This window comes from Procambarus clarkii, chromosome 13, assembly GCF_040958095.1.
Source record: "Procambarus clarkii isolate CNS0578487 chromosome 13, FALCON_Pclarkii_2.0, whole genome shotgun sequence".
Lineage (NCBI taxonomy): Eukaryota > Metazoa > Arthropoda > Malacostraca > Decapoda > Cambaridae > Procambarus > Procambarus clarkii.
The window spans coordinates 11,889,264-11,907,030 of NC_091162.1; the positions used below are offsets into that span (position 1 = coordinate 11,889,264).

The window sequence follows — 17,767 nt, forward strand, 5'->3', positions numbered from 1 at the left end:
GCGATATGTGATGTTGTTTGTAGGAGTACAGGTTGATTAGAGGCAAAGTAATGTGTTTGCCTCACTCTTGGTTATATCTACGTACACTGGAAGCTCTTTAAGAGCTCTAGATAACAAATTTATTACTGTACAAATGCAAAGTTTTATTTGAGCAGATCTCTAGAGTTCATAATATACTGTACACAACATATTATACAAAGAGTACTGTACACAGCATATTATACAAAGTACTGTACACAGCATTCTATGCACAATGTACTATATACAGTGTATTATACACAGCATACTGTACAAAGAGGTGAATATAAAGTGAACAGAAGCTTAACAATTTTGCATCTTTTTACATGGGAGTAATTCAAATTCCTATGAAACTCTTAAAACACACTAGAACTAGACAAATTAGATGCTACCTCAGAGTGTTCTAAAATCAAACCAACCAACCAAAATAACTACACATCTTAACCTTACAGACATTGCACTAAGATACTATTAAGGTGTTTTAAACAAACCCGCTACAGGTAGAATACAGGTTGTGTCGTAGACGGTGTGTAACAAGAGTGGCAGCGGCACTGAAAGGGTAATGTGGTGTACAAAGCAGCAGTGTTGGATGGGCTACTGTGGAAGGGTATTCATCATAAACTTGTGACTACACATTCAAGTTCCAGGGCATGGTTTCATAAAATACAATAAAGGCCTATTGTATATCTGCTATAATACATTATAGATGAGCCAAGTTCAGTAGTATGAGTTGCTTAAGCGTATATTTATTATATGTCTGATGGATTGAACAACTCAACACTGATTATCCAACACTGAAAAAACACATGGAACAACATAATGATTATTTATAGTGAACAAAATATACATCATGGATAAATTATACTGTACATCATATCATCACTTTTGGCATAAATTAAGAACTATCACATCATTTTCCCAAACTGGAAATTGGATGACTCCTAGCAAGAAATACATATTTGTATGCCACTAATACTGACAGAATAAATACAAGCTTACACACACAAACTGAAATGTCAATAAAGAGGAATACACATTAAAGATTAAGATTATGGAGAGTGATGAATGATGGGGGTGAGACTGGTGACTGACACCTGCACACACACAGATAATTACACACACACACACACACACACACACACACACACAGTGATTAATGTTTGTTTTGGGTAGAGCTAGAGTTCTTTCCGCAGTGGACACTGTAGCCACGCACACTGCTGGCACTGCAGTGGAGCTTAGGTGAGCTAGATTTGATCTGATCATCGAAGTGGTACTTTGCCAAAATAGGTACTGAACTATTATTGTCCTCATGCTGATTTTAGAACCAAAAATGCTTATAATATTTTCTATGTTATGAAGTGTTGAGGACCTTGACATTTAAGAGCAGTCCTTCCTGAAAGTGTATTGCTGAATTATGTCGCACATTTATGTCAACTTGATGCCACTGCTCGGTATGTTCCAGTGATAAGAGGTGCATAATGTGTACAATTAATTCATATTCTGGAAGCAGTGAAAGGTATAGCACTGAATGTATTATGATACACCTACATTCCCTTACACATACCTGCACAGACATATTCATACACACACACACACACATACACAATATATATGTCATACCTAGTAGCCAGAATGCACTTCTCGGCCTACTATGCAAGGACCGATTTGCCTAATAGGCCGAGTGATTTTTTTTATTTTCAATAAATTGTTTCCAATTAGTTTATTTGAATTATTATTATATTATATTAAGAACATAAATTACTGATCTAGTTGTGTTAGTTTAGGTTAGGTTTAGATATGTAGGGTTGGTTAGGTTCGGTCATATATCTACGTTAGTTTTAACTCCAATTTAAGCAAAATAACTTGTACATAATGAAATGGGCAGATTTATCATTTCATAAGAAAAAAAATCATAAAATATATAAATTCAGTTAAACTTGGCTTATTAGGCAAATTGGGCCTTGCATAGTAGGCCGAGTATGACATTCTGGCTACTAGGTACAACATAATATATATATATATATATATATATATATATATATATATATATATATATATATATATATATATATATATATATATATATATATATATATATAATATTAATCTCCTCACACACATACACAAATAATTTACATGTTTACATAGGAGATGGAGAACATTTTCCTTGTAAACACATGCATGAGACAACAAGAACATCCCTGTGTGATAAGCTCAGAGAGAGAAGACTGTGTTTATTGACCCCCCCCCCCCTACACACGGCTCGGTAATGTTGACATCATGTGCAACACAACACCTGCACTGAACCCAACGTGTCTTCCTGATGAGTCCTTCAGTATAAGGTTGATATGAAAGTTTGTCTTGCTACTTCGTCAAGAGTACACACATGACTATATGTAACCCATCAACAGTTCAACCATATGTATTGCATCAACAGTACATATAATCATATGTATCCCTTCAAGAGAACACATGACCATATGTATCTCCCAACCACTGACACTTGAAGTTTGAGCACCACCAGATACTGATAATTACTCTTAACTGTTCCTTGCTGAGCACAGAAGCTCAAAGTTTCTGATACGTCCTAACAGCTCAACATTACAAAAGGAACTTCATATATAAAGCTTTTTCATATTTCTGTTAATACTCGTGCATTAAGGGCACGATCCCCCCCGTGTGTGTGGGACTTTCACTCGTAGGAAACATTATACATTACCCTGGCAATTGTTTTCTTAAGCACAAATCCGCTCGCCACTTTTCTTATGCAAAAGTAGTTTTCTGCATCATTCCATTTAAAATTAATTACACAATGCACTCAAAGCTCAGTATTTCCTAACAGTACTACTGTATATGTATAATATATATTATATATAATATTATATACAATATATAACATATATATAAATATATAAAGGGGGGTACCACCTCTGGTTGTTTGTAGGGACCCCTCAGTCCTCGAAGAAGACGATATGCAGCACCCAGCAAAATATATAATATATACAGATATATAATATATACAGATATATAATATATACAGATATATAATATATACAGATATATAATATATACAGATATATAATATATACAAATATATAATATATACAAATATATAATATATACAAATATATAATATATACAAATATATAATATATACAAATATATAATATATACAAATATATAATATATACAAATATATAATATATATATATATATATATATATATATATATATATATATATATATATATATATATATATATATATATATATATATATATATATATGTCGTACCTAGTAGCCAGAACGCACTTCTCAGCCTACTATGCAAGGCCCAATTTGCCTAATAAGCAAAGTTTTCATGAATTAATTGTTTTTCGACTACCTAACCTACCTAACCTAACCTAACTTTTTCGGCTACCTCACCTAACCTAACCTATAGAGATAGGTTAGGTTAGGTTAGGTAGGGTTGGTTAGGTTTGGTCATATATCTACGTTAATTCTAACTCCAATAAAAAAAATTGACCTCATACATAATGAAATGGGTAGCTTTATCATTTCATAAGAAAAAAATTAGAGAAAATATATTAATTCAGGAAAACTTGGCTTATTAGGCAAATCGGGCCTTGCATAGTAGGTTGAGAAGTGCGTTCTGGCTACTAGGTACGACATTATATATATATATATATATATATATATATATATATATATATATATATATATATATATATATATATATATATATATATTATATATATATATATATATATATATATATATATATATATATATATATATATATATATAAAGTGTAAATCTCGAAAGTTAACACGTGATGAAAAATGTGACGGTGTCATACCACAGAGGAAGAATTGAAAAAGGAAATCACCCTTCTGAAGATGTATAATTAAATATGAAAGTACTTAAGGAAATTCCTGTTTTAATTCTTCCTCCGTGGTCTGACACTATCATATATCTATATATATTATATCTATCTATATATATAAGTATATATATATTATATATATATATATATATATATATATATATATATATATATATATATATATATATATATATATATATATATATATATATATATATAAGTATATATATATTATATATTATACACACACACACATTTATATTCTCCACATATAAATAAGGCATTACATGATTCTGTATTCGTCCCATATTCCCATACCACCTGTTAAAAAGAGTAACAGTTTGTATGACCAGGAATGCAAGTCATAAGTATTACAAAACAAGCAAGGAGCACACTCGAGAATATGTTAAGCCTTTGTAGACTCAACCATCATTGCAGGAGTGCTCAGGAGGTGGACGCTTTTAGACCTTAAACTCTAAGCCTCAACGAAAACATCTTAGAAAATGGAAATTTGTGTCATAGGTCAGGGCATGGATTTTCCAAGCATTTACTTGTCCACTTATGGAGCCTGTACACCTTTTTTCGATCCTCTATATTTATTAAATATTTTACAAGCGTGGAGCTAACCAACCCAAGGTTATTACTGTTATAAACAACCTCATAGTGCTTTGGAGCTCATAAACTGTTTAAACAATATAAACAAACATCCCACGATTGAGGAAAGATGTACAGGTGTGGTAAGTGGACACTGAGTGCTTGGTGACTCTTGACGCAGCCCAGCTGAGGAAGCTGAGGAAGCCGAGGAAGCTGAGGAACCTCAGGAACTATTTTTTGCTTAAAATTTTGTGAAAGTTGTTTGTTTTAAGTGAGATACTGTACTTTTATTGGTTTACTGCAATATTTCTATGGAATAATGTAAGTGTTTGATGTGCCAGTGATGTGTGCAATGGGACACTTTATTATGTAGTGTTTCATGTATGAACCAAGACCTGAGTGTTGTGTAAACCAAGCAAGTAGTAATACAGTGGTGTACATCACTGTATTGATGGTCAAGGGTCAATTTCATGGTTATCATCGTCTAAGCTGGTCAAAGCTTGGATCACCATAAACATGACAATGTTCTGGTGCAGGATAGGTTTAGCATGTGTTGAAAACTGTTGAATGGATCATTGTACAACTATGTTTCTCTAGAGTCCAGACAATGATGTACAGTAAAAAAGTAGCATGTTTAACTGTGCTGCCACACATTGTAATGCAAAGGCTCATGTAATGAGCTTCAATATATATTTATAACCTGTGAATATGGGTTTACCTAGAAATGAGCTATTTTTTCGTGAGCAAATGTAATTTTTTGTATTAATTTTTTAAGTTATTTTCCCTTCCTAAGCTTCCTCCACATTGGTCTGAGAATTTCTGCTGTGATTGTATTGTCTTACAAAGGTCTCATTTTAACAGTAGTACAAGACAATGATTTAGCTTTGAAAGGAGGTTTATTGACATATAACAGCCTCACTTAACAGCTGTTTTACTTTCTCTTGTTTGACAACATTTGAAGCTGAGTGTGTGTCGTGGTGTTTATGTAACATATGCATGTCACATCCCTTCCTCTACATGTTCATGTAGCAGAATTCCTTTATGCACTTTAAAATATCTCCATAAAGGATCAACTCTGTATAAAGTACATTTATTCTCCACCTTGTTTATAAACATTAAAAGCTATGTTGAGAGTTATAAGTACAGTATTGCAAGTGAGCGTTTGACAGGCTGACTTCCCCTTTGGTATTAAAGGCCGCACAATTCCCTATTCACAGGCAAAGAGGACAGATACATGTACCTTGAGAAACCGTCACTTTTACCTTTCTTGGTCGAAACTTTTTCTTTCTTACTGGTGTTCTCTTGAAGTCAAATCCTTGTGGACATGCTTCTTATTTCCTCTCCCATGCCGTAGGGTTTGATGGGTGCCTCCCTGGAAGACACCCTTCCCCCTCAGGTGCCTCGGGAGGTTCTACTGTCCTCTTTCTTACCCGAGGGAAGGGCAGGTGCATCCTCTTCGCTTTGGTTTGCCTAAGGGTGCGGCGGAGCCTCCTCCTCCTCGCGGAAGAGGTACGTGCTCCAGTAGACAACATTGAAGAGGGCGAAGACGAGTGGGAAGGTGATCCTGGAGATAACATCGATCCTTTTGCTCCTGCTGGGAAACTTGGAGAGCCAGGAGCCGCAGCATCGACGCGGAGGCTGGGGATGCATGTGGATCTCACACTGCCGAGCCTTGTCCAGGGAGAGACCGTCCCCATGTTGTCGCATCAGAGGCTTCTGTTAACATCAGCATCACCACTCAAACTAAGCTATGCAAAACTCTTTACTCTGGGCTACCAGGGTGGGAGGGGAGGGGGTGGCACTTTTAGGGGTAGTGGGGAAGGTGGCACTAATATTTGGTACTACTGGGCTAATGGGGTTACTTAGTTACAGAGTGATGCCTACTTGGCTTTTACTGTGGACACCTAGCTAGTGGCTGATATACATAACACTATTATTAGCTGGGCTGCTGAATTATAACTACTTCACTATAATTTAAAAGATGACAGGATCACTAATCTATATTATGGTGGGACAGTAAAGGCACTGGGCTACCAATTAATAATACTGTATTAGGCTAATGTTTTACTATGATTAAGGGGCTGGGACTTCAACAAATATTCAAATTATATGAAAATTACTTGAAAATGTTAAAAATAAACTCAAATTATTTGCCATAAGCATCATCAAAGTTTCATCCCAATATATTAAGAAATGGATTTTGTGAATATTAAAAAAACAAAAAAAAAGGTTTTGATGATAAGGAGAACAGCTCCTATAAAATGAAACAGAGGGATAATGCAGTAATAAAGAGATGCAAGCACCTGTCCGACTCACAAAGAAGAAGACTAGTAGTAAGGAAGGTCCACAAACTGGATATGCAGCTGGTGCCTTTCTATCATTGATGAGTATTTCATAATAACAAATAATAATGAGTATGTAATTATGCTGTATTTTGTTATGTATCATATAAATACATTGCCCTATGCCAATGTGTGTTACTTCCATCAATGTTGATGAAATTTTTGACCCGTAAAAGCAATTTGAATTTTTGCAATTTTCACTTTTTAAAACAATTTTTATTTTCCTGTTCATTTATGAGCAATGATCCGTTAACAAAAGTTGGAGCATTGAGCATGTGGATTATACACCAAAAAATTGAGTGTTTGAGGAAGATTGAGAGCGTACAGGTCCCGGCCACTTAAACAAAGCTTCTTGTTCAGAGCTACAGGCTATAAAAAAATGTCAAGTTGTCTACATATACAGTACTGTACCTAGAATAGAGGCAGTAATAGGAAATAGGCTACAAATATCTAGAAGTTGCTTGGTTAACAATCTTTCTAGATGGGACAGTTCTATAAGTTACTTGAATTCTGTTTCTTTTCTGCGAATGACACTACAAATTAGTATGCTACTCTATATGAGATTTAGCTACAAGTTACTAGACTAAAATTTTCTATATACAAGGTGCTATGTTAGAGCATACCAGGCTACTGCTCCTCTACACATGGGCTGCGTTTACAAGCTACTAGGCAACTGTCTTATAAATATCGTGCCTAATGTAACAGGGTCATATTATAATACTGTATATCATTGATCATTAAAAATAAAATAATGCAAAATGCTGCCATGCTTATTTTGGCCAACAAGGCTTGAAAATACTCACTTGAGCTTAATTTTCAATTCTGAATCTAATGTAATATTTAAATCAGGCATTCCTTCCTACATATGCAGTATTGGGTAAAATATAACAGCATTGCTGCAATAGGTAAGATATTGATATCCTGCCTACTATTGATAATGCTGCAAATGATAGGAAGATATAGTATAAACTTTCTATGCTTCTCGTTAGTGTCAGTATTACAAAGAGCAATAAAGTTAACAAAATTCTTGGTAAAGAAACTAGTAATTATGGAAGAATTTATTTACCACAAAATTTCATTCCTCTATGGAACATCTTCAGTTAAAGAATGAATACATGAGGTACAAATCTGGATTAAATACGCACGTGAAAGGAGTACGGGGCAAGGTGATGGAGTCGAAGGAGTATAGGGGTGATCAAACATAGGTTAAGGGATAGGTAGATGTCCAACAGAGGAATGAAATGTTTTAGCAAATAAATACTTCAATAATTACTAGTTTTTTGTCATGAATTTTGTTAACTTTATTAATCTTTGCAATACTGACACTAAGAAAATAATTAGAAGCATAGGCTACAAGGACACAAAGGCAGAACAGCATACATCAGAAAAAAGTTGACATGTGAACAAGTATTGTTAAGACATGGGTGCACCGAGTCATGTAGTTAGGACATGGGTAGATTCGAGACTTAAGGAACCCACTGTTTGGATTTTGAACAATGAGGAAAGGTACTCAAAATGGACACGGCAGTAATTACATTTAGAACAAGGCGGCGGGATAAATCAATATGGACATGCTAGGACATGCAGGGCTCTTTCCATCTATTGTCATCAGAGAATGGCGCTATGTGACCTAAGTTGAGCTACCACACAAGGAATTAGCAAAACAAAATTATTAAAATGTAAATTTCTGAGAGACGAAGCACTGCCAACCTAACGGACACAGTTTAACACAAGACACAGCTCACACAAGTTGAGACAGGTGGCACTAACAACTCTCACAAGGGAATACAAGCTTGCTGCTCCTACAGCACCAATCAACAGATGTTTAATAATTTTGTATAAGTTAGACATCTTAACCAGAGAGCTTTATGAATAAGAAATACCATTAGGATTATCAATTCTTTCACATATAATAAGGTCTATAAATGCATCTTTTATAAAAGATATATTAAATTGCTCACTATTTGGCCTAGAGTAAAGTTTCCCTCCTGTAGTCCCTGATGAGATCTTCCCATACCTTTGAATTGTTAGTGTCCCTGTGGGAGGTCCCTGGACGACTTCAGTGGCTTCCTGGGTCAAACTTGGCTCTAACACTAGAGATAATTTCCAGCCAAGAGGATGAAAATCACTTGCTTGCCAAATTTAACACCTATCTTCCTATATCACCTCTTTCAAATTTCACTCACTCTTTCTTACCTGCTCAGGTTTAATTTGTACTGCTTCCTGTTCATTGAAGATTATCCAATTACCTTAAGGAGTCAACGACATCCAAGTCCAGCAATCATCACCTAACCTATCCCCTCCCCCTTAAAACATGCTTCTGTATCCATTGCCTATCTCTTCCAGTAAGAACCTCAGGTTTAATGTAATTCATGTAATTTCATCTGCTTCCCTATGCAGCCTTACTCCCTCCTCCCCCCGCCAGCCAAACAACCTTGTCTTACCATTGCAAACGTGGTGGGGCCGTCTGAGTCGAGGTGCTCAGCTTCGAGGGCTGCCTGATGCTCCAGTTCCCACTGTCTTCGCTGTTTCTTCATCTGCTCCCGATGGATGTCTGACCTGGAGGCGTAGTTGACGAGCGCAAACTCCAGCAGCGCCCCGAAGACAAAGGTCAGGCACACCCCTGTCCACACGTCGATGGCCTGGAAGATTGAACAATGTCACCCTCTGTTGGGTGTGGCTTGTACTAGAAGAGAGAGTGGGAGGAGCAGGGAGAGGGAAAACGAGGAGATGAGAGTGAAATGGGGAAGGGAGAGAAGGAAAGAGGAGTGAGCAAATGGAATACCTTGGTATATGAGACAGGAGGTAGCGATTGGTTGATGCCGGAGGTCTGAGTGGCCATGGTAAGGAGGGTGGTGACCCCGAGAGAGACCCTAGCAGGCACAGCGTTCTGATCCAGCCAGAAGGAGACCCACGACACGATCACCAGCATGCAGCAGGGGATGTAGATGGTGAGCAAGTAGTAGGAGAACTCCCGTTTGAACAGCAGGTCCACTTTTAGGCACGAGTAGGCTCCTGTGAGGACACACCAGAGAGAACCTCCATTACACGAAAGCACAGATCAACGGGTAGATCAATTATACGATTGAGGGATCGATCGCACGTAGAAGAGATTTTGTAAGTGGGAACAATCTTTTACAGATGATTTTGTGCTTAAATTATTTCCTAAGAATCTAAAGAGATGAGTTGCCATAGATTATATAGTCTGCATTTCTGGGATATTGACAACCTTGTGAACAGGCGCATAATACGAATTTAAAATAAAAACTGATAATTTATTGTAAGGTAATCAAAGATAAAAAAAATTAAAGTTCACGAACAAGCCTTATTCCAAACATTGTTAACGGTATGAGTGAGACCTCACCTGCTGCTGCTGCAAATACTGTTAACGGTATGAGTGAGACCTCACCCGTTGCTGCTGCAATACTGTTAACGGTATGCATGAGACCTCACCCGTTGCTGCTGCTGCACTACTGTTAACGGTATCCATGAGACCTCCTCACCTGTTGCAACACTGTTAACGGTACCCATGAGACCTCCTCACCTGTTGCTGCTGCAATACTGTTAACAGTATGAGTGAGACTTCACCCGTTGCTGCTGCTGCAATACTGTTAACGATATGAGTGAGACCTCACCTGTTGCTGCTACAATTCTATTAACGGTACGCGTGAAAGCTCACCTGTGTTGGTCTTGCTGTTGCAATACTCTGTAAGGAACTTCTCGAGGGTGAAGCGAGGCAGGTGGAGGTTCTGAGTGATCTGGACGGGGTCTCCCTCACGCCACAGGAAGACCAAGTCTTCAGTCGTCCACCCGTCTGTAGGAGGGGAAGGTGGGGCTGTTGGTGAAGCGGTGTTGGGGATGGTGGTGGTGATGATGGTGCTTGTGGTGGTGGTAATGGTGGTGCTTGTAGTGGTAATGGTGCAACCCGTTCTCGCACTTTCGTATAGTCAATATTGACTTATTAAATACGTGCATATGTGACATACTAAACATACTAGGTTTACCTTGAAAAGCTTCATAGAAAACACCGACCAAAGCTTCATAGAAAACTTATTGCTTTGTAATTACGAAGCAATAACATGCTTATCTTAACATACTAAGAAGGTTAGGTAAGGTCGGTGCTTTCTATGAAGCTTTTCAAGGTAAACTAGTATGTTTAGTATGTCACATATGCACGTATTTAATAAGTCAATATTGACTGTAAGAAAGTGCGAGAACGGGTTGCAACGTGGTGGTGGTAATGGTGGTGCTTATAGTGGTAATAGTGGTGGTGGTAGTGGTCATACTGGTGATGGTGGTGGTGACTGTAGTGGTGGAAGCGATGATGGTGGTAGTGGTCATACTGGTGATGGTGGTGGTGACTGTAGTGGTGGAAGCGATGATGGTGGTAGTGGTGAAACATTAGTGATCGTGAGAGACAGAGAAATGCTTGGCTGTGGTGACTATAAGAACAAATTGCGACACTGGAATATGATAATGACAGCATAGTGATGATGGTGGTGGTGCAGTGATCAAGCTGATTAATGCAAACCTAACACCTTCAAGTAGCGTGTTGCAACACCACAGGTCTTGGACGTGGTGAGTAGTGTGTATGTGTGGGGCCACAGCCTACACCACTGACCAGTCTCCACAGACTTGTACGGAAGGAACACCTAACCTCACAGGGCAGCAAATTGGGTGCACGACGTTTTCCTTCATTTTCAAGGGTTATATATACTTCAGGCAGTTCAACACCAACCATCTCTAGTGGTGTTGACCGGAAAGGTAAGATTAATAATTCTAACACGATTTTTCTCAATATTTCTTGTTTCTTTTCACTGTCGATGGTAATTGAAAAATCAATTCTCCAAAATTCAAAAATAAAAATGAATTTTTGGAGAATTGATTTTTCAGTTACCATCGACAGTGAAAAGAAACATAAGAAATATTGAGAAAATTCGTGTTAGAATTATTAATCTTACCTTTTCGGTCATATTTAACATATGACCCATATATTATATATATATATATATATATATATATATATATATATATATATATATATATATATATATATATATATATATATATATATATATATATATATATATACACACATATATCACAGACAACATGTCTCCCGACAAAATTAATTATTATTTTCTTTTCAATTTATATTTTTATATAAAGAAGAGACCTAGACAACAAATATCCGTAGGATTTACACAAATTTACAAAGCCTTTTTAACAAAACCATTCTGAATACTGAAACAACTTTTCAATATCCTGTGATTCAGTATCCCAGGATTCTGTCAGTATCTTTAAGGACAAGTCCTCTCAGTCTCGTATTGAGTGACCTTAATATAATGTAATGCCATACCTCCTTCGGGAAACAACTACAGTTGAATTTACATGAGGGTCACTTCTCTCTAATGGCCTGAGAGGAGGATAGGAAGCCCGTGGCTTTGTTAAATGTCCACCTATTTGTCATGAATCTTATCCAGTAAGGTAAAGGTAGTTATGGCTTTATATAATAATAATAATAATAATAATAATAATAATAATAATAATAATAATAATAATAATAATAATAATAATTTTTATTTAGGTAAAGGTACATACATAAAGAGATTTTACAAAGTTTGTTGGCTTTATAGATAGAGCTAGTACTTTGGCGGGTAGGCGGTTCCATGGGTTTATAACCCTGTGGATGAAAGAGCATCTCCTGTTCTCAGTCCTGCATTGTGGCTTCCTTGAACTGGATTTTGGTCGCCCCCGTGTTGAACTATCTCCAAAGCCGTATTGTCCTATTGAAGACGAGATCTCCATGCTTGGCTACAGTAGCCCCAAGGGACGCACCCTTTCCACGTTCCCAAGGCCTGGCGCACAGCTATGTGGTGGTGATGGTGGTGGTGGTGGTGGTGGTGATGGCGGTGGTGGGTTACCACTCCCTAGCGATAATAGTGGTGTTGACCTATTCTCTAAATTACATATAACCAATTAAAATTATACCCAAGGCGGGTGTTACAGCCTAACATAAACCCTTCCCAGTAAACGACTTGACTTCTTTTCAAGATTTTATTCTGGGGGAATTGTTATGACAATATAATTAAAGAGGCGGTGGTCTCTGTCAAGATATATAAGGAGAGGTTTTCTTGCTGGTGTTATGGTGTCAGCGGCAGGCGTGGGGGGCGGGGCTTGTTGCCATGGTGACCGCCCACTCTCCTCTTGCCATTCCACGAGCATCATAATAACATCAACCTAAAACCATTTATGGCTGCTCAAAATATTTTAAAATAAAATAAAATGTTTATTCAGGTAAGGTACATACATACAAGAGATTTTACATAATTTGATCGATTTATAGATGGAGCTAGTATATACAATGCCTAAAGCCACTATTACGCAAAGCGTTTCGGGCAGAAATGTAAATGTATGTTGAGTTCATTCTAAATATGACATTCGGGGTCCACACAATACCAGTTATAGCAGTTTAAGACTATAATTTAAAAGAATTCGGCCACCAGTACTATTTTTAAATGCACAGGGGGCTAAATGATTCTTGGCGCAGCAGTAATGCCTTATATAATTAATCTTGCAAGTGGTTTAAAAGCGCAGTTCTGTCATGAGTCCAAAACCAGGAGTGTCACCGACCAGCTGTCTCGGAGATTTTGATCACCACTACAATATTGTCACCATTGCCTCAGGTGGCTGGGGTAAAAGTGCTGCTAGTTTCTTGAAGGAGCTGGATTGTAAGCTAATTGAAAGAAATTAGAGTCCCTAGAGCCGCCAGTTTCCTTTTTCAGTGCCTTAGTGTGGTGATCCAGAGAGGAAATGCTCACTGCATCCATGGTTCCTGTCCGCCATCCGAGAAGCTGGAGGAACTCTACAACCTGTGACAAGGAGCCTTGTCACACACACACACACACACACACACACACACACACACACACACACACACACACACACACACACACACACACACACACACGTTTTCAAAGCGTTATATGACAAAGAGTGCTGGGAAGACGGGACACCACGAGCGTAGCTCTCATCCTGTAACTACACTTAGGTAATTACACACACACACACACACACGCACACATTGTGTGTGTGTGTATGTGCAACTGCTTGCTCTCAACAAGCCGTTGAGAGCAAACTCTGAGAGCCGGTAATATTTCAGTCACACATCTTCGTAAGGAAGAGGACCACATATAGTTAGGTTCCTTTTCTAACATCGTCCCTCATTAATGTTATTATGAAATAGAACAAAAATAAGGGTTTAATATAAATCTTGAGCAATTACACCAACCATTTATCAGTTTACATTCTCATCTGAAACCATGAAAGAGTATGTAGTTAAGATGATGTGAATTTGAACTGGCCAATCAGAGTAGAGGGGGCGGGGCATGAAGAGTGGAGTGAACAGTATCTAAGCAAATGCCCAGATGTACGATGCTTACAGAACTAAAGCAGCAGAATCAATCATTAAGCTTAAATCAAATGCATATGATAATTATTATAATATATGAATGCATAAAAGTGCAATTAACACAATAGTCACAGTTGTGCTTCAAAAAGTAGAAAATATAATCAATTAGAAACTAATACAACACATGATCTGGGGTGGGACTCGATTATTTTAGGCTCCGATCCTTCCTACTTGGGCAATTTATCGAACATCAAAGACTAAAATAAATAAAAAAAATGCGTCTCTGTAACAAGCAAGTGCTCCGAGTCTAGATACTGTGGTGGATATGCGTGCAGTACCATAATGGAAGAGGGTCGCCATCTCCAGTGGTTGAGAGCAACAAATGTAAACACAAGAGTACGGTGGCGTGGAGGCCTCAGAGTAACAACAGCTCTATACTACGGTGCAAGTAGGCTACTACAAGACATAAAAATGGGGTCCCCAGATCAAGTCAAGGGGTGCTGGAGGGAGGGACGGAAGGTTGTCACTAAGTTGAGGTGAATAAGACTAGAATACGAGGGGGCGACTAAAGAAAAAAAAAGGAATTAGTATCCCCCTCCCACGTCCCCCAATAATGTAACAATGGGTAGACTACTGGAATACAATAGGAATGGAAGATGGGGTGTGTAGCCTGCCACAGGAAACCAAACAAGGTTGCGCCCATTTTTTGAGATGTGGACTAGGAGGGGGTTCAAAAATTCTTAGGCAGAAAAATAGGTTTTCATGACGAGATGAATGAATTCTGGTGTGTGTGTGTGACTGTGTGTGTGTGTGTGTGTGTGTGTGTGTGTGTGTGGGTCTAGCTGAGATCAAAGGAGACGGTCCCCAGGGGGAGTGAAAGAGGGAAGGGGTTTCGGGAGCTGCCTGGATCTGAGTACCCCAGGATGGGTAGAGGAGGGGCAGGGGGTCTGGGGGCTGCCAGCGTAGAAAGAAGGAACTTCTCACATCAAAGGAAAGGAAACTGGCAGTTGGGAAGGATGCCAGATGAGGATAACGAGAGAGAGAGAGAGAGACAGACAGAGAGAGAGAGAGAGAGACAGAGAGACAGAGAGAGAGAGAGAGAAGAGACAGAGAGAGAGAGAGAGAGAGAGAGAGAGAGAGAGAGAGAAACAGAGACAGAGGATGAAGGGGAAGAGCAAGTCTCAACAGAGAAGATGACAGCCAACATGAAGATTGAAGAAATAATTAAGATTATAGGACACGAAAGACTTTCATTTGACATGATCTTGTCAGAGACGAGACAAACGATGCCGTGATTGTTAGTAGTGTGAGGGAGAGTAAGTTAGAGCATCAGTGCTACTCCTGCATTCATACAAGTGTGAAAACAAGAGTGACACTGCCTGGTACTAGAGTGGGAGATGACATCAGGCCCAGCTTACCTACACAAGCCTCTCAGCTCCTCTATACTGTCCACTTCAAAGATTTATGTTAGGCCGTAGAGGTTAAATTAGTTTACTGGAGTTTACTACGAGACTTGGTGATTCTCCGCTCCCTCGTTTATGGGTAGTGAAGCGAGACTTGCGGTGGTTCGTGATAGCAACGTGACGAATGCTGCCCACTGCATACAGAGGGTCACAACATATTATATAGAGATTTATTCCTACCACTCGACCACAGTGACTGTACAAAAGTCATTGGTAAGACCCTTGTACAGTCACAGTAAAGTCATACAGAGGGTCACAATATATTATATATATATGCAGCGTTTGACAGCTTTGGAACAAACTGTAATGCCGGTATTGATATCAGTATCAAGATACCCGAGATATATATATATTTATAACCCCCGGGAGGAGGTCACGATATACCTCATGTTGTGGGAGCTGCTTCCTGAAGTCTTCAAGGTGGTGTAGTCTAGTCCGCCCGACGGAAATAGCTTGAAGCACAGCTACTCTCAGTAGCTAAGTTAAAGGCGACACTATATTCATGCTCTGGATATGTGGAATGTATATACGAGGGCATCTACAGTCACTAGATGTTCCACTGAATGTAAAATATCTCATAACTGAATATCGCTGATGGATGGAACATGTCTCAAAAGCTGCATTATCACAAAAGTCTTTCGTAGCCCTATTGTCGGGTGTGTTGTGGAAGTGTTTGGGCTTCGGTCTAACACAAATTTGACAGAAATCGAGTGTCATTTCAACTATGCAATGAGACAAAAGAAAATTAGCCTGGGGGGCCCAAACGCTTCAGCAAGCACCGCCCTGAACCCCCCCTTTCATTGTTATTAAAAGGGGTCCTTGCCAACATCAACCACTGGTCCCAGTTATCTTAATGACTGGCCAATGGGATCATTGCCGACGAGAAGCACTAGTCACGGATCACTCGGTCAATGGCCAATGCTAAGGAGTCCCAATTGCCACCATCGAATGTCTGGAGATGGCAAGAGTGGCCCCCCTGTCGTGGCAAGAATGGCACCTGATGTGGCAAGAGTGCAAGACAAGAGTGGTGGTGGAGACCAGAGCAGGGGTGCCAACATTCACGTAGCGGGTGAGAGCAGTAACAGCAGCAGTAACAACCCACACTGTGGCACGCCACGGTTGGTAATGTGTCTTTCCTCAAAATACTTACAACTTGCCAAAAGCAGTTCACATGTTTGAGTGTCTAGGGGGTATAGTTGTAGGTTCATTGGACATGAGAGCGTTAATGAAATTCTGGAAAAGAAGATGTTTACATATTAATACTCTAGAGAGACAGGACATACTAATTGCGAGCTTTGGTGAATATGCGGAGACTTAAGTCGAACACAATCTTGACACACTTACATATTCACATTGAACAGCTCTCTCACTAGCAAAATGTGATCATGTACAACAACATATCTATTATAACTCAACCTATAGTGAGCAATGACGAAGCCCTCCGCATATCCACAGAAAAAGGCTCCAGTAATCTACATCTAGATTCTAACGGGGGTTTACTTGGAGGAACTACCCTGCAAGGTAAACCCACGTACAGGTCCACACAATCTGTGTTGTCCCATAATCATGCCAATACTTACAGCTAGCTAAAAGTAGTTCACATGTTTGACGATCCAAGGGATAGAGTTGGAGATTCATTGGACAGGAAAGGGTCAAAGAAATTCTGCAATGCAAAGTTGAAAGCGTAAGGAGACTGAGAGAGCTTTGGGCGTGGTGGGCGGGGCACAAAATATAAAACTTGGGAGATGCAAATCAGAGAAAATTAATGTAAACATAACATTTTTTAATATTTTTTTTTGGCACTGCTTTAACAGAGCGCCAAGGACCCTGCTGATGACTCGTATGGAGTAAAAAATGTCAGCTTTTTCAAGAACAGAAAACAAAGTTCAATGCTAAATTTAATACTAGTTTGGTATAATGCAGCACTGAGTATTTGTCATATATATTTATATTTTGAAAATGTATAATGAATATATGATATTGCATAGCTAGTTATTAAATGAAGCTCGGTTTGAGAGACTGCTCTCTCTCTCTCTCTCTCTCTCTCTCTCTCT

At 38.6% G+C, this 17,767-nt stretch overlaps 1 protein-coding gene across 2 annotated transcripts in view; it reads right to left on the reverse strand.

Annotated features, from left to right (window-relative positions):
• Positions 1–5,229: 5,229 nt before the first annotated feature.
• Positions 5,230–17,767, reverse strand: part of LOC123757201 (glutamate-gated chloride channel) — a 163,421-nt gene continuing 150,883 nt past the window's right edge. The window contains exons 7-11 of one of the 2 annotated variants that reach the window (XM_069323635.1): positions 17,294–17,376; positions 10,519–10,653; positions 9,625–9,854; positions 9,284–9,481; positions 5,230–6,213 (exon numbers count right to left, since the gene is read on the reverse strand). In XM_069323635.1, coding sequence (XP_069179736.1) covers positions 5,968–6,213; positions 9,284–9,481; positions 9,625–9,854; positions 10,519–10,653; positions 17,294–17,376 — 892 coding nt within the window. In that variant the 3' untranslated portion in view covers positions 5,230–5,967. The remainder of the gene's footprint in view (positions 6,214–9,283; positions 9,482–9,624; positions 9,855–10,518; positions 10,654–17,293; positions 17,377–17,767) is intronic. The other variant, XM_069323636.1, reaches the window with a different exon arrangement.